Genomic DNA, 18755 nt, shown 5'->3' with positions numbered 1-18755 from the left:
GACTGGACAACGGAAACACCCTCTACGCCGGAACCACAGCCAAACTTCAAAAAAGACTCCAATGCATCCAGAACGCCTCCGCACGACTCATCCTGGACATCCCCCGACAAAGCCACATCACCGGACACCTGAGAGACCTGCACTGGCTCCCCATCAGCAAGAGAATCACATTCAGACTCCTCACCCACGCACACAAGGCTCTCCACGACTTGGGCCCCAAGTACCTCAACGACCGCATGACCTTCTACACACCCACCCGCCAGCTACGATCGACCAGCCGCGCCCTCGCCACCGTACCACGCATTCGCAGAGCCACCGCCGGAGGAAGATCCTTCTCCTACCTGGCAGCCAAGACTTGGAACTCCCTCCCCACCCACCTGCGGCGAGCTCAAGACCATCTCACCTTCAGGAAGCAGCTCAAGACCTGGCTGTTCGAGCAGTAACACACCCCTCTCCCCCAGCGCCTTGAGACCCTCCGGGTGAGTAGCGCGCTTTACAAATGCTGTGATTGATTGATTGATTGATTATTGCATGTCAACACCATCCTCACTCTCTTTTCTATTGGCACACAAACTCTCAAACTCCAGCACTGCCTTCCCTGATTGTTTCTGCAACGCCAGTCCATTAATAGTGCTCAACCACCCCGCACTGAGCACTGGGGACTTCAGTATCTGGGTAGCTTCACTGCCCATGACAACGCAAGATCTATGTTTCTTATGCTGGAATGCCTCAAACTTTAAAAACCTGTTTGCGGTTCTATCTCTGCTCATTAGCCATAAAGTATTTGTGCAGATTACATGTTTTAACTGTTGAATTCACGCTTTTGTTGACATCATTCTGTAGAGTGACATTCTGTGACACTCTTTGGAACTAAATTACGTTCTGCCATGAATAGCTAAATACCAAAATGTTTTAACAGTGTGTTGAAAAGTGTTATTTATTTTGCAGGAAGTATTGATTTTGGGACACGTCCTCCACTTCCATCAGCCCACCCTCAGGTAAGTAATTCTAAAATGTCTTCTCCCACACACATTATATTCAGGACCACTAGAATTATTCAATTCTGCAGCCCCTGCATGTTCCATGCATTGAGGGATTTACCACACTTGCCATATATTCCACAGACTCATGCATGAATTGCAAATTTCAAGAAAATATTGTTTATAACTCAAACACATCAAAGGTCTCTAAAAGAAACATTGCACTCATAGACTACTGATTCAACACAGTTCCAAAGTTATGAAATGATACTGTTGCCTAGGCAATGGACTAGGAAAGGGTTTTTGCCTCTACCATGAAAGAAAATGCAATATTTTGTTTAGTTATGCATGCAAATTCATGTTACACCAGACACTGTTCTCCAAGCAGCAATTATTTCAAAAGGGCCACTAGGACCCTATTTAAAGTTTGGCGAACAGGATACTTCTTAACAAACGTGGCATATGTCCTGCCCATCTCATCACAAGTGCATTATAGCCTGTGCATTCTAACCTGGGGCACTAGTATACGGTGGACAAGATATTCATCACAGTTTGAAGAGTATGCCATCCGCCGAACATGAAATAAGGCCCTTAATAAAGAAAAAAAAAAAACTCTTTCTTTCTCTTTCGAGGTTCTTGGGGCTTATTCTCCAAAGAAGCTGGTTGTAGTGCAATTTTTACATTGTGCTTCAGTCGGGTTCTCTCTGGTATAATGGATGCTCAAAGTCCTCACACTGCAAAGGGATATTTCGTAGCATATCACAAAGCTGGCTTGTTGCTGTGCAGTTGCAAATCTTTCATGCAGTGCATGTGCATACATACCTTTGAGGGTTGCAGGGGATGAGGGATGTTCCTTTTGTTGCCGCTTTCCCCAGAGATTCACCAGGGCTCACAATGTGTGCTTGCAAATCAGAATTGTTCTATTGCAAAGCACTGAGGGGCTTATTTATGAGCCCCTTGCAACACATTTGAGCCGCCATTGCATCACTTTTCGTCACGCAGCGGTGGTGTAAGCAATGCACAATGTTGAGCCATATTTAGAAGGTGACATATCTAGGCTGATGCGTCACCTTGTAAAGCCCTGCACCACCTTGTACCTGCGTCAGGTATAATGTATGCAGGGTGGGCGTTCCCACACCACAAACCCTCATAGGAGTGGCACAGTGAAATCTATCAGATTTTACTGTGCCATTTCTAGGAAGCCACTGCTTCAAAACCTTACGCTTGCCTCATCGCAGGTGTAAGGGTGATGTAGTGCTGTTTATGGGCCTGCCTCATGCATTGCTGGGGTTGTGTCACGACTCCAGCAATGCATGACTTTTGCGGCAACAGATGTGTCAGGATTCCTGACGTATCTGTCACTCTTTAAGACATGGAGCGCCGTACAGTAAATCCACTGTGTCACAAGGAGGGCGCTGTGAAATCTGTTGCAATGCAGTTTTCACGCAGCGATGCAACAGTTTTCATAAATAAGCCCCTATATATTGTAATTTTAGACTTTGCATTCCACTGTCAGTTGCATTGGCTTTGTGAATGCTAAGTTTGTGCCGAATTAGGCCCCACTGTCTTGAATCTTACAGTGTCTTAGCATATATTTTGCACAATACTGTTCTGCAGGGTTCAAGCATTAATGCAAAGATGTTTTTCAAAATCCACACTTTGGGCATCAAGTCAAGCCCAAGCTACAGAAGAGTTGTAAAACATATGTGGGGTAAGCAAACTAAAAGAGGCCCACTTTTAATTTCAGTAAGTGTGCTTGTTTTCTACTGATTGCACCAACAATTTTGACTCAAACAGTGCTACATGGGCTCGCTTTATTGTAACAAACACAATTTTAATCTCGATCTTAGAAGGGGACAGTATTAGTAAAATTGTGCTCTTGAGCTTCTATGCTAGGCAAAATCATTATTTTGGTGACTAACAATCTCAGTAGGATTTGGTGAAATTATATACTTTTCTTCCTTAAGAACCCTTTGTATTAGACATAGCGTTGGGGATCCCTTTTTGATCAATGAGTATCGAAAAGCCAAAAGAGAAAGATAATACAGCCCCAAAAGTAAGCCGGCAGTGCTGCATAATATGCCTCTCTTTAACAGCTGAGTTGATGCACCCCTGTCAATAATTTGGTCCCATCTCTGGTAAATGTGAGCTGGTAGGCAGTGCGAGGCAGGGATGAAAGGAGGGAGGTTTGGATGCTTGGGCGGGGAGTGTTGGCGGAGGTGAAAATGTGCTTTGGCATGCAAAGCCCCCCCTTTGCCATGGAAGGGTGCCAGGCGGGGCATTGAGGCGGAGGCTTCACTGCTGTTGCTGCCAAAGCCTCAAGCTATTTTACCAGGCCATTTATGCAGCCAGTAAATTTGATTGCGGGATCACCAGGCCAGCCGGGATATGGCAGAGAGATTCTATATGGGATTTCCGTTCCGCCTGACTTGTTATTGGGCTCTAAGAGAGGAGAAGCTATTTCAGATAAGACCAGTGCCACCATGGTGACTGTCCCAATACAAATTAGAGTAATATTTTCCAGAACATTAGTATGAATTATGAATATGGGTTATTTTAGGAGATATGGCCCAGTTGACAAAAGCAGAGGATTTAATTTTTTAAGGGCCTCCGGTATGAATATTTAGCCTATATTAAGACATAGTTAAGAACCTTAGTATGGTGGCTTGGTGAACTAATGCATCCACTTGCAGGATCTATGTTTGACCTCATGGTCACAGGTTCAAATCTCAGATCTGGGTTCTGTGGTCAATTGAGTTGGGCAACAATAAGCATCTATCTTATGCCAAGAGGCTCCTTGGGTGTGAATGCTGCACTGTAAAATAAACATCTTCGGTTATATTGAACAGATTTATAGTTAATTGTGGACAGGTCAGTATGACTTCAAAGAAAGGAAACAGCAAGGTTAAAAAGTTCTCATCCAAAATTTAAGCCTAGTGGCCCTTGAGAGTAACACAGTTGTGTGGGTTTTAAAATAGCCCACAGTTTGCATCACTCTGCGTTGATTTCAGAAGTACAACCTCCTATGTAACAGGGCTGGGTCTAATTTAGAGTTTGCCGGATGGGATACTCTATTACAAACATGACGCATATCCCGTCCGCTGAATTAAAAGAGCAATTGAATATAATACACTTGTAATATGGCGGACGGGATATCTGTCAAATTTCTGACGGAGTATCCCATTCGCCAGTCTGTCAATCAGGCCCTATGTCTTCTAGTGGCCATCATTTGCTCAAATTTTAGTTCAGATGTACGGTTTGTGAATGTCCACGTTGGAAAAATACTACACTATCATTGGCTACAGGGGCTTAGCAAAGTGAAGCCCTATGCTTGTCCCATCTCTGGCATCTAAAATATTACTCATTAAGATTAGTGTAGCAAATAATATAGTCCTTGCTTTTGTGCTGTATGTCTGTATAATGTAATAATAGAGATGTTAAAAGGGTAAATAGTCAGGATATCGAGTTGGAAGTGTCGACTTGCACTAATATCGAGTGCAAAATATCGAGATACATAAATATCGACTGCAAGAATATTGTGGTCAAGAATATCGATTTTAAGGTAAGAAATGTTGTTTTCTAAACTATCATTGTCATTACAATTGTTTGCAAAAATATAGTTGTAAAAAATATCATTTCTTTAGTTAGTGTTATTTATTTTAGTATGTATTTTAAATGTATGCGCTCTAGTTATTTGTCTTAGTATTGCATTTGTTTTTTAATATATGTGTTACATTTTTAGAAGTTATTAATTTTATTTCAGGTAAATTTTACGTATTAGTTCCGTAGCGGTTTGGGGGTTTATAGGGGAATAGGGTGGGAAGTAATTTAATCATAATAAATTGAATATTAATTTGTATTTATTAGTATTTATTTAATTTTGATGTTATAGTGTTAATTGTGGGAATGCATGTATAATTAATGAATTAATTATTGCCTCTTAATTTTTATTGATTCATAAATTGGTAAATATGTTAATTGTGTGATTTGTTTAGGAGCAGGTTGTGGGTATATAGGGGAATAGGGTGGGAAGTAGTTTAATTATAATTAATATATTAATATTTTGTATTTAATATGTATTTATTTTATATTTTATATTGTTAATTGTGGGGATTCATTTATTATTCATTATTTATTAATTGGTTGTTAAATATTAATTAATTGGTAATTATGTTGTCATCTTTTTAGGAGCGGGTTGTGGGTTGATTGGGGAGTAGGGTGGGAAGTAATTGAATTATAATTAATGTATTAATATTTTTTTTTGAATAATATTTATTTATTTTATATTAAGTGTGAGAATTAATTTATGATTAATTATGTATTAATTGGTTAATTATTATTAATTAATTGGTAAGTACGTTAATTGTGTTATTTTTTTAGGAGCGGGTTATGGGTTGATAGGGGAGTAGGGTAAGAAGTAATTTAATTTGAATACATTTATTAATATTTTGTTATACTATTTAATTAATTTTATTTTATAGTGTTAATTGTGTGAAATAATGTATTAATAATTATTTATATTTTGCTTGTTAATTGTCATTTAATTAATTGTTAATTCATTATGTTAATTGTGTCATGTTTTACGAAATTGGTGGTGGCATTTATAGGGGAATATGGTGGGAAGTCATTTATTTATAATTAATTAATTGTTAATTAATGCTAATTAATTAAAATCTAAATATGCCAGTTGTGTAATAATTTTGATGTGTGAGTTATGGGGTTTATAGTGGTAAATGGTGGGAAGTATTTTTTTATATTGATTGAAGAGTAAATTACTTGTAAGAGAGGCCCCTCGCCTAATTTATAAATGACCGCCAAGCAGGTGGTCATTTATGAAAACATCAAAGCAGTTCCTGGCAAAGCATATTAATCTGTGCTACGGCACTCCATCAGCAGCATGCAGCCCTGTAGCACAGATTTATTTTTTATTTATTACAAAATTAAAATCCTGTGTACTACAATAATACCATCCCCCCTCCCCCTGCCCCCCCCCCATCATGGGAGTGTTCTCCCATGGCAGGGGAATCATTATAACGTTTTTAATGTTACTTACCGCCAGGCAAGTTGGGTGGATGGATATGTAGCCCTTTCTGCAATGGCCCTTACTGCCAAGGGAGACAGAGTAGTCTCCATCGTTGCCAAACTAAAGGTCTACCTGCATTGAAATTTAGGGGAAGGCCTTCATGTTGGCGTTATACATGACGCAAACATATAAATCAGTCCCTATGTCCCGCTACTTTTCTCCAGCGCCTAGAAGAGTTTCACCTGGTAATTCCTGCAGCAGACAGACCTAATGGCAGGCCCAAGGCACCAGGTCTCACTTCAGTCAGGGCTCCTGCAGAATCTAGTCCTCGCTGAACTGCTGCATTTGGCCTTGTTTCAGAGCCAGGAGTCCTGTTTTAGTTTTTCTGAAGCTGCCTAACAGGAGGCTATACTGTTGCCCCTTCAACCCATTCCCTGGTTGGCTGCATAAGTCAGAAGTTCTTGGGTATTTTTTGTTTTAGGTTTCGAGCAGAATCCTTTTATGTCCAGATTTCTTTTTTCCAAGGTCCAAGACCGTTCTGAGTAAAGTTCCCAGAAGCCCTGAAAATGTTGTCATCGTCCATCTCAAGGAGTTCTAATTTTCCACAAGCTATTCCCTTATTTAATTGAGGTGCCTTCCCTTATGTTATGGTCCAGACTTGTTTCTCTCCTCCTAGGGCAGGAGCCATAGAGGCTAGAATGGTTCTGGATATTAATGGGTACAGTCTGCTTCATTTGCCATCACCAAGTCAAAATATTAAGTGTTAAGTCTGATCCTCCAAAATGGATCATCCCTGACAAGGGACCAGTTGTTGACTCCACTTCTGAATTCCTTTGCCACAAAACCAAGCTAATGTCCTCTAAGAGACCTGTTTTAAGGGGCTACTTAAGGGAGTGGCACAAAAAGCGCTGAAGAGACAATAGCATTTAATTGACCAACTCTGGGTATGTGGTATATAACTTTACCAGGGATTTATAAGTAAATTAAATATTCCAATCGTGTTTAAGCACATTTTACGGTGTTTTAGGAAGTGAGCACAAGCTCTTTAACTCTAGGTAGTAGTGGTTAAATGCACACAGTCCTAAGACCAGCAAAAACAAATTCAGGAGAATAGGAGGATGAAGGCAAAAGTTTGGGGGAAGACCACCCTAAGGCTGACAGGTCAAACATGGTTCTAAACTTGCTTTCTTTTAGGCATCACAACATACACTTTGTTAAAATTGGTTTTCAACTAATGTATAATGTGAGATAGAAATGCATATTTTACAGGGTCCCGTGAATTTTAACAATTGCAGAGGCTGCAAGGATTGTGCATAATTAGAGGATCAAATTATGCATCAGGGTTATCCAAATTATGTAGCATTGGTTAGCACATTGTCTCACATTATTATTTGGTCCTTTTGAGATCCAAACATGTTCTTATGAAATCTGCAAATTATATACAAACTATGCGCAAGTGTGGTAAATATATATTTATGCTGTTAATGCCACAGCCACAAATTCACATAATGTCACTAGTTCTGGCCGCAGTCCATTGTTTTACCAACAGTCTATTCATTTAATGTAAGCAAAATCTAAACATTCCGTATTCAGTCTGTTCCCATTGATAGCAGTAGTTACAGTTGATTCAAAGTTTCCTCTGAAAATGCATTTTGTGTTTTCTTGATTACTTGATTGGCACCAAATCTGCACTTAACTTTCCAATAAAAAATGTCATCTTTTGGTTCGGCATGGCAAGTTTCGTATACATCCATAAATTGGGGGCCAAAGGAATGGTAAAAAAAATAGGAATATTCCAATTTGAACACCATAGGATTCTTTGTTCCCCAAGACAGAAAAAAACGACTCATCAGAATTATACCAAAATTGGCAGAAAAGTAGTACTTTGCTCAGGGATGTGACTTTGCTGGGTAGTGTATGTTGTTTCAATATATATATATATTTTTTTTAGCAATTAGCATTTCAAAATGTTTTTGTTCTTAGCATGAAGAGGTTGAATTACAGAAATAACTTGACAGTTGAAAAGACATATTTTTATTTTAACGTAATCGCCGCACGACGGATTTGCACTAAATCTGGCAGATGCCTCGCATGTTTGACCTACTGTTGATATTTTTACATTTGCACCGATTTATTGAGGGGGGCATGGTTAAAAGGTGGGGAGTCAAACAAGTTCTAATTGGTTAATAACTGTGTCAGCACTTGTTAATTCACATGACACTTGTCAGATTTTTTGCATGTTTAGTCTTCTGTGACTTTGGCAGGTTTGGTGCAGAATCAATAAGGTGGGGCGCAGTTAAGAGTTGGCAAAGCGTTTTCACGTGCTAATAACCTCGGTGCTCTTTAATGAATCTGCTTGAAATTTGTTAGGTTGTTTGCACTTTAATCGTAGTGCAGGAATCTCAGGCTGTCAAAGTTAAATGAAGGTGTCAAGAAATATGTATTTACAAATACACCTGGTGCAATTTTACAGCTCTGCAAACACTTGCCAGATGCTTACCATGTTTAGCTTATTCTTGATATTTTCAATTCCATGCAAATCCATCACGGGGTGGTCAAAATAGGGACATTTCGCATTTTAACTACTAGAGGAATCTTTGCACTTCATTGCAAAAAAAACAGCAATGGCATTGCATCAAATGTGACATGAAACTCGCACCTTATTCAGGAAAATGCCTTTCCTGGATTTGCAAAAGTCTGTTCAAGAGTTTTTGAGAAATTGTGTTTTAAAATTGTTTTAGACTGGAAATAAAGAGGTCAACTTTTTGAGACCATTAATATGAAATAAAGTTTGCAGGCCTCTAGCGAAACCAAATGAAAAAATATTCAAACCTGATTGGAGAAAGGGATCTTTTTCGCCCAACAACTTTTGTGGGTCAGCAATTCGAGGGCCAGCTTCTCCAGATTTCTTGGATAATTGCAGAAAACATCTTGTGACCACCATTACAGGGCTCAGGGGCTCCATCCCCAAGTCCAGAAAAATAAATTTAAAAGAGCCAGAAGAGGGCAAGAGCACCATCTCCTGACTTCCGGGTCCTCCTCGAACAATAACATTTAAAAAATGTGTATTTTATCATGTGGTTTGCAGACCCCACAGCATTTGGGAAAATGAGCCACAGTTACTCTAACTTGTTGAAAAGGTCCTGGTAACTTGTTAAAACTCTCCTGGGCTTTGTGGACCCTGAAATAGCTCTGTGAATTCTGCTTCCTACTGGAGCTCCAATAGGAAACCAGAATTCTGCTAGGGTTCACAACCTTTTAGCTAGGGTCCATAAACCCTAAATTGATATCAAAACGCTATGCAAATTGGAGGTTGGCAACCTCTAGAGGTTTGTGTGCAAGGCCTGGCCATATATCAGACACCTCAGTCCATCCCCGCTACCAACCCCTGTATTTGTGGTGGTATCAATGTGATTGTAAAAAAGTGACAGTGTCATTGTGGGTGATTTAGTTGAGTAGATCAGTTTTTATTGTCATTCTAGGTTTCTGTAATGGCTAAGACCTTTATTGGGAGGTTGTGAGAGTTTAGATGTTCATAACTTAAGCTCCCATTGAGAAAAGGGGGTGCAATTCATTCCTGCACCCAGTGGCAGGCACCTCAAGGTGCCTGTCATGGGGTGCAGAGATCAACAGGGGGGCACCATAGGTGTCCCCTCGGCCTCCAACAGGAGGCCGTGCACCCAAGAGGGCCCTGCTGCTGGTCCCCAAAGTCGAGTTCCGACAGCCTTTCTCTGTTGGAAAGGCCAGCACAGAAAGGCTGCCGAAACCCGACTTTGTAATATCAAGGGTGTAAATGCCCACCTTTGAGATCACGGGCCAGATTCTGACTGGCCGACAGGCTCTCCGAGACCGTCGAAAGCCAGCCAGAATGACCGGTAAGTTTAGTTTATGACGGCCTCCATCGTAATGAGGCAGTCCTAAAGTAAACTGACCGGCCCATTATGATACTACCGTAAAGGCTCCGACCAAGGGTCGGAGCCTTTTACAGCCGCATCGTAATCAGCCCCTTAGAAGTTAATGTGGGAAGGAACAGGGGGAGTGGCTGGAACAAGGGGCATACTTATCGGTAAATCACTAAATGGGAGGAGTTTTGGGAAGAGTAGGGAAAGGTTTAGAGTGGGGTTTAGGTAGGAAAATGCACCCACCCACAAAAGAGCAAGCCCATTGCTAATCACAAACTGCACTTCTAAAGTTACAATAGATAGAGACCCAAAACAGTAGTAAATTACTCCAGCTCAAAGCTGTAGTAAGTTCATGGCCCAACACTGGTGCTACAACACCATCCCATAGAAAATAATGAACGGGACTTAAAAAATAAAACCCCATACAAAATAGTAATACATTAAATAATTTATAATAAATTCTATACATCACTTTTAATAATTATTATTGTATAAAAAATTATTTTTTGCCCTTCAGGTGCTAATTTTCTGGCGTTTAAATAGTACAATAAATTATCACCTAAACTGGAAAACTGTTTTTTAAGTATGTATCAGTAAGCACTGGAATATATTTATGAAATAAATTAAGAGTAATTTAATTATATTTTATTAGAAATTAATATAATTTTTAATACAAAAAAGGTTGCAAAAATAGTTTACAATTGAATAACTTTTTAATTTTATATTTTTTTAAATTGTTAAAATTAATTTAAACTTTTAATTATTTCATTTTAATTAAACACTATTTCCTTCAGAGTTTTAATTTAAGTCCCTGTCTTTATTATTTCTATTTTTATCATTTTCTATTGGAAGGTGTTGCAGAATCAGTGGTTTGCCATACTTGAAGCTGGACTTACTAGTGTTTCTTGGTTGGCAGTAGTATCTTACACTAGTAATTTTGGCTCCACTCCCTCATGAGTATCTTTAGTCTCGGAACTTTTGAATGGCCAAAAGTAGTAATGTTACTCAAAAGTGTAATACTAAGTTACATGTGTAAACTATGCACGAGTGAAAGTTACCTTTGTGAATTGCCCCGTAAGTGTATTAATTCATCACAAATTGAAACTTTCAATTGATCCACGCAGGAAAAGCCATAGTTCACTATAAGATTTTAAGGTGCCTATACGGTTTTGCATGACACAGTTACTGATCCTTTTTGATATTATGGTTTCTAGAGTTGCCAAAAATCTGGAGGACTAATCTCAAGACTCAAATCCAACTCATTTCCAAGAGGTGGCAGTAAAAAGGTGCATTATTTGCAGATGCCTTAACGAGTGGACTGTCCAAATTTAGCTCTCTTTAACATGCACTAATCAGTGTGGTGTTGGCTACTAACAGTGTGTACTTTCGGGTGTTTCTGCTTTTTTTTTTAACTCTTTTTCATTTTAACTTGCAACAATTAATTCTGTGCCTAAATATGACCCAGTTTTATAGAAGTATGCAAATGTTCCGATACTAAAAGAAGTCAATTTTCTTTCCCTAAAAGCAAACTTACCCCTGTTGGAGATGGTGGTTGGGTGTAACCCCAGTGGGACATGCTAAGGGATTTTTGTGCAAGCTCATTCTTTTTATTAAAGAGAAACCAGTACCTCACAGGTGGCTCTGCATATTTTAGAATGAACTTGCGATGTTAACCTCTCAGTTCCAATCACTTTGAACCACCTTCATGTGATATCTTGGCTTTACTAGTGGCCACTGTACAGTGAGATGTATTAATCAAAAAATATACTTCAAACTGGTGCCACAAAGTGGCTCACAATTCCTTGCTTGGGTAGTGACCAAGGGTAATGCTCAGACTTAATTGTTGTCATGTATGTGTTTAAACCTGTCTGTAACAATGTGATAGGCACCTAAACTAGTCACCACTTACAAACCGTGTGCTCTCTTGTATCAATTGTTTACATCAGTTCCAGAATAGTGTGTGTTAATCCCCATGTATGTACTCAAAATTATTGTGAGTGGGTTTTAAAATCTGAAATTTTTCAAACGTCTTGGAGATTGAATGTCTTTGGAAATATATAAGACGTTCCATTTTCCAATGAGTGATTTGTTATTAATAATGATTAACCTTGCACAATTGTATACATGAAGGAATCAAGAAAAAATATAGTGTACTTATGAAGTGGGCCATCACCTCATGTCCAAGCCAGAATATGCCCTCTGTGTCAGCCATAGAGCAATTGCGTGTTTAAATGATGCCCTTACTTACCAGCACTCTTTATTACAGTGAGTCCTACTCTTTTTCCGAACAGTGCTTATCAGTGAGACTGACCCTTGCACCCCTGATTGGCACTGTCATGAACTTTGTTGAAAGAAAATATATTTTCTATTTTTAGACCATGCGATCTACAATATGGGCTCCTCCTATCATGCCTCCAATGCCTGCACAAACTACCCACATAAATGAAAACAGTCCACTACTAGCTCCTTCACCTCCAAAATGGGAGGGAGCAAGGCAATTCTGAAATATAACACGGTAGAGACGGACACACTGTATTGAAGATTGCCAGTAATCAATCTGGCCAGTAACAACTTGTGCCTCTTCCAAATCGTAATCCTTACCAATCAAGATATTCAAAGAAGAATAAGGGTTAGACCAATGTAACGTGAAACCCAAAACATGTTATGGAAATACTCAATCAACAGCACACACATTGGAACAAAGCACACTAGTGAACAGCACAATGAAGGAAGCTGCTGAGGCTTCCACAAGGAGCTTGTAGTAGATCACAAATTATTTAGCGCCAGAATCAGCAATTACATTATTTGGGTGCAAAAGCAACCATAAAAGTACATGTGTCCAATTAAATCCATGCTTGAAATATCATGCAGAATAAAATGACAGATATAAAATCAAGTAAAAATCATGGGCATTAATTAGTTAAAAAATTAATCAATAAAATTACTCCAGGTGCATAGTGCTACATGAACAAATGACAAGTCTAAAAAAGGAGCCTTCATAAAAGCAACAGTCAGCATTCTTCAGCTGCTAAAGCAACTACATGACTGGTCTACACTGTCTAAAATTGTGTGACTTTTAAATAAGATTATAAATTGTTTTGTATATTTTAAATAAAATTTACAAAACAAGTGAAATTGTAACATTGTTTGGAGGGATCTACCATCGCAGGGACAGAGGGACATACTAACATTCTTCAGATAGCATAGAGGAAAACAAATCAGATGTATAAAAGTAGCAGCTCTAAAGCGGAATAATAAGGATCTTTCCAATCGCTCACATGCGTTTTATAAATAGTCCGCTGGGCACTATCTATATTCAAGTATAGATAAGCTGCAATTGTGTTTTTTTTGTTTTCTATTGTATTTCTATTGTATATGAGAGCAAGCATGGTTTAGCACTAAAGTTTTCACTGTCTTTTTGCCTATTCTCCCACTGGAACAAGGTTCAGCAAAGATGTGAGACAATCCTACATCATGAAAGGTTTTTCTCACGTATGCTAGCCATCTGATACTAAGGCCCTTGTCACACTCTAGACAATCCTTGATCATGGCTTGGCTCAGAGCGGTCTCCTTAGCTCGCCATATGGATAACCATAAAAGTAGGAGGCTAGCTCTGGTATGGTCCACTATGTAGTTCATGCCCAATTCCTCATGAAATATCAAGTGTGAAGTAGATGGGGGGCCTGATAGAGCCTTTCTCCAAAATAGATTTTCCTCCACCTGAATAGCTGCACAATTAGCAATGCCCCAGACCTCAGCTCCATACATTGTCATGGGCACTCTCTGTGTTGTAAATCTGCAGGAGTGGAGAGAGCGGAGGGAGAAGAAGAGAGAGTCCACTGCTCTAGATAGCTTCAGCCTACGATGCTGAATGTTGGGAACCCAAGAACCTGAGGAATCAAAATTGACCCCAAGATATGAGACCATTCTAGTTTTATCCAGTTGTTTGTTGCCAACAGTAGGAGTAGAAACTCAAATCAGTTTGGGCCGCAAGGCATAATAAATGATTTAGAGACATTTATAAGCAAATCATGGTCGGCCATGAATTGATTAAAATAATTTATGGGCAGAAGCAGTGTTTTCGGGGTGCAGGCCATCAATAGTGAGTCATCAGCATAAAAGAGAGTAGGAAGAAATTCACCTTTGACCTTAGGGGCATCAAGGGTGACAGAGGATAAGTAGGGGCACAGCTTGTTACAGTAGAGTACGAAAAGTAAGAGGGCCAATACGCAGCATTGCCTTAAACATCGAGAGATTGCAATCTCACTGGAATGTTCACCATTTGCCCCATAACTAATTCTAGCTTTCATATTATCATAAAGGGTTTCTGAAAAGTGAACAAGCACTTAATGGTGAAAAGGAGTCTCCACAGCTTTGAGCAATTTACGCAAGTCAAATGCTGAAGACAGATTCATAAGGGCAAGATACACAGGACGTTGATTAGCAATCGTGCACTTGCCGATTTAAATCCAAACATTGTTCTGTTGTTCCCACACAGTCCCCGAAGCCATATTGGTAACTATGTAAAGTGGCATTTCTGAGGCACAGTCCTTGATTCTATTATAAATAATATTTTCACAGAATTATCAATGAGTGAAATGGGGCAATAGCAGCTAGGATCTGACGTATTACCTCAGTTGAATATCAGGTTATTGATCGAAGAGGAACATGAACTCAGCAGTGGAGAATGTGCAAAATTATTAAAAACATTAGTCAATAACATCACACATAGTGCAATATTACACTTTAATGAATCTATAGGGACACCATTTGATCAAGGTGCCTTCTCACTAACACTCTGCCGGATAGAGTGAGCCACCTCATCTAGTGAAAACAGAAAACCTTGATACCTGCTGCAGGTCATGGTGTAATCCAGTTGTTGCTGTGACACAATATATTTGAGAAAAGTGGTCAACCCATGCTGCACTAGAAATGTGGCTACTAAATGGGGTCATAGTCTAACTTAGAGTTGGAACAGCAGTTACTATAGACTGAAAAGATTTATGATTCTTTTCAGACACATTCCGCCTCTTTGCAACAACAGCTTTATACTGCCTACGTGTGACAGCTACTTCTTCTTTTTCTCTCGAGTTAGTGGTAAGAGCCCTATATAGTTGTTGATTGGCTTTTGAGCACTCCTTATTAAACAGCCTTGATATAGCAGGATTAAATCTTATTGGGCTTGTAGGAGCTTTTTTAACACAAACACACAGGCTAACAAAAGAATGAACTTCTGAATCCCTTCCTTCCTCAACTTCCAAACATTGCATAAATAGCTCCTGGTTCGCTCTTGTTAGGGCTTGGGCTATGCAGCTTTCATGATAACCTGAGGCTATCAGAAGATGCCCAAGGTTTCCTGATCCCTTCTCCTGCTGTGGGTATCTTCCCCAGTGGTACCGATACTGGAGCTTCTATGGGATTCTGATTGCCAAAGTTTGAGGCTATAGTGACTCCATACAATAATGAATTACTTAATCTACTGGTGATAAAAAATATAATTGATATCTGAGGCACAGCCTCTACTCCTATGAGTGGGCAGTACAGGTTCTCTGGAGCCTCCTAAAATGATGACATTACTCAAATTATAGGACGTCACAAAGGTCTCTAACTCCTTGCCTCTGCGATCTACACTAACCACAAGAACTTCCAGGTTTTGCGGCATAGGGTAGTGCTCCAGCCTAGCCTTAAAATCACGTGCTAAAATCAAGTGTTCCTTGTGCCCCCTAATCTTACATTTTGATATGAGTGAATCAATAAACTCAATAAAAATCTGGAATTTCACATTGTGAGTATTTACAAAGTCATAATTATAAAAGTTAAGCATATACCAACAAAAGCTTGTGTTCCCCTTGATAAGTGCAGCTTGAAAGTCCTATGCAGATGTTTCCAAGGCTTGGACTCTGACACCAAGTGATAGATTATTCCAAATAGATAGGCCCCCCGAAGGTACGTCTGCATCGAGACGTTGTCGCTCCTTGCCCCTCCTCCAATTTTTGGCTAAGCTTCCGCCCCATTCAGGAACATGAGATAACCATGGTGATTTCCAACTCCAAACCCTCCTCCCATGTCCTTGATCCTATTCCACACCTACTAACCAAAAAGCTGAAGCACTCCATAGCACCGCTTTGGTGCGCGATAATAAACAGCTCCATGAAAAATGGAGACGTCCCAGACTGCCTTAAAGTAGGTCAAGTCACACCCCTGTTGAAAAAACCCGGCCTTGACACAACGGATCGGAATAACTTTAGACCTGTATCTAACCTTCCCCTTCTGTCCAAAATCCTAGAAAAGTGCGTACTCCAACAACTAACCCAACACCTGGATAACATCAATCTCTTGGACTCCCACCAATCTGGCTTCAGAAAAGGGTTCTCAGACACATATCGGTATTTATTGGTTGAAGCACACGCAACGCCTCCACTCGGTTCACTGTAAACCGTCGGAGCAGGCTGTATCACGTGCATTGTCACGCCGCATTAATCAAGGGTACCTCTCAACCGGATGTTCCTTTGGTTTGGCAAATTCCAGTGGCCGCTCATCGTTCACTTTCACTACGCGTAACTCTGCCCGGCTCAGACCCTCGAGCCTCCGCAGCTGCCGCCGTCATTGTACGGATTCCCTCAATGATTACAGGCAATTTCGTTCAAATCAGGCATGTACACATCTCAGTCCTGATGATGATCCTGTAATTCTCTTAAAAGGATCGAAACGTCGTCGACCCCTTTAAATAGCATGCACGTTGTTCCATTGTGTTATGAAAGTGCATTCGCTGTTTCGTAAAAGCTTTTGACACCGAATAATCTCAAAAAGCTCCAATTTTTTGTCTTGCCTGAAATGCCTTGTTTGTTTTGTTAATGTCAAATGTTCTCTCTGGACACAGGACTGTGTCCCACACGTATTGAAATTTGAAGATTGTATATGTATTTGAATCATTAAATCAGTTGTCCGGCTGGACTTCTAGAATATAGTTTCGATTGTGTACTATATTTATCTGTCAAGCATCCCTTCTCTTGAGGATCATTGTTGCTTTTATTATTCAGAAAAGGCTGTAGCACAGAAACCGCGATCCTCAACATCATCGACGATATCCACCACTCACTTGACTCTGATCAATGCTGCCTCCTCATTCTCCTTGACCTATCGGCAGCATTCGACACAGTAGACCACAAACTCCTCATTAGGGCTCTCCAAGAAAGAGCAGGTCTTGATGAGGCGGTCCTCCAATGGTTTTCCTCATTCCTACACAATCACACTCAAAAAATAAAAATTAAAAACTTTGCTTCTGACTCGCACCCTGTCAACAAGGGAGTCCCTCAAGGCTCAGTGCTTTCCCCGCAACTCTTTAACATCTACATGGAACCTCTCACCAAACTACTAGAGCAGCCAACATCCGTTTCCATCTTTACGCAGACGATACTCAGATATATCTGGAAACCACCTCCCTAAGTGACATTCAAAGACTCAATGACGTGCTGAGAGATGTCCAACACAGGCTGTCCTCGAATCACCTTAAACTAAACCCCGACAAAACCGAGATACTTCTCATTTTGAACAAGGAGGAGAACCCTCAAATTGTTGAATGACTAAAGGCCGTGGACGCGCTCAACGGGAATCTCACCCTAGCTGACTCTGTCAAATCACTAGGCATCACACTAGACCCGAAACTAAACATGACCAGACATATCAATAATTCGGCCAAGAACGCTTTCCTGAACCTTAAACTACTGAACAAAATAAAACCCTTCATTCCGCCTAGTGATCTCAAACAGGCCACTCAAACACTGGTACTGTCAAGACTGGATTATGGGAACGCAGTCCTCTCAGAAATTGCAAAGTCACACCTAGCTCCCATCAGAACAACTCTGAATGCGGCAGCCAGAATGGTCACTGGAATCAAGAAATTTGACCACATCTCTCCTGCACTCAGAGATCTTAAGTGGCTCCCAGTTGAAATGCGGATCAGCTTCAGAACAGCCTGCCTCACTCATAAAGTCCTACATACCGGCAAACCCGAATACCTGGCAGCCAAACTCATAAAAGCCGGTCAGGCCAGGAACCTCAGAAGCTCAAACTCTCTCCTTCTCATCCCGCCAAAAACTCAAACTAAAAACTGCGGCTCGATCCTTCGCCGGAAACGCGCCCAAAATCTGGAACTCCATTCCCCCTCACATCAGAACCATTTCCTCTTTTGTAAAATTCAAGAGCCAACTCAAAATCCTATTCCTTAATCGTGCCCTAGGGAGTAGATAGGAGCACTCAGAATGGGGGCAACAGACACCCTGCATTGCTCCAACATCATGTCCGCAAGACTACGAAGCAGATGTTCCCTTGACTACGAAACAGACCCCTCAACAACGCCCTGCATTATTATTGTGTCGTTCTCCTGTCTCGTTTGTTGTAATCTCTGCAATGTATCCTCTGTAAAACGCTCCAATACCCTCGGGTCAGGCCAGCGCTATATAAAACTTCTAAATAAAGAACAGATTATCATAGTCTCTTTTGAATAATTGCCAATCAAGAAGGTGTTGGATTCCCATGCAAGCTAATACCACTCAAATTCGGAACACGACAATCATTCAAATTGTTGCATGAGACAAATACAGGTGTAGTGTGGGACATTGGCTCACAGGGGCCTGATGGCCCTCTCACTCAGAACGTCCTCTTGAGTGGGTATATTTTCACCAGAGTCCAATAAACAGGCATCCTTGAGGGTTTTTACTGACTGTACGCCATGCTGATAACAAAGGCTGGGGATTGGATTGGAACAACTAACCCAGTGTTAATCACTTGAAGACGGCCAACTGCATCTTCATGTGACCCAGGCGTTCAAGGAAAGGGCTCAGTTGCTCC

At 40.4% G+C, this 18755-nt stretch overlaps 1 protein-coding gene across 12 annotated transcripts in view; it reads left to right on the top strand.

Annotated features, from left to right (window-relative positions):
• The window catches only part of SYK (spleen associated tyrosine kinase), a 430546-nt gene that overhangs the window by 262165 nt on the left and 149626 nt on the right, over window positions 1-18755 (top strand). For 7 of the 12 annotated variants that reach the window (XM_085632724.1, XM_085632729.1, XM_085632726.1 and 4 more), the window contains 2 exons: window positions 949-998; window positions 11120-11191. In XM_085632724.1, the coding sequence (XP_085488850.1) occupies window positions 949-998; window positions 11120-11191 (122 nt within the window). The remainder of the gene's footprint in view (window positions 1-948; window positions 999-11119; window positions 11192-18755) is intronic. The other 5 variants (XM_085632733.1, XM_085632731.1, XM_085632734.1 and 2 more) reach the window with 1 other exon arrangement.

The sequence above is a fragment of the Triturus cristatus genome, chromosome 2_1 (genome assembly GCF_964204655.1).
Source record: "Triturus cristatus chromosome 2_1, aTriCri1.1, whole genome shotgun sequence".
Lineage (NCBI taxonomy): Eukaryota > Metazoa > Chordata > Amphibia > Caudata > Salamandridae > Triturus > Triturus cristatus.
Note: the sequence above shows the minus strand (reverse complement) of the source record. Positions and strands in the feature narration are given on the sequence as shown.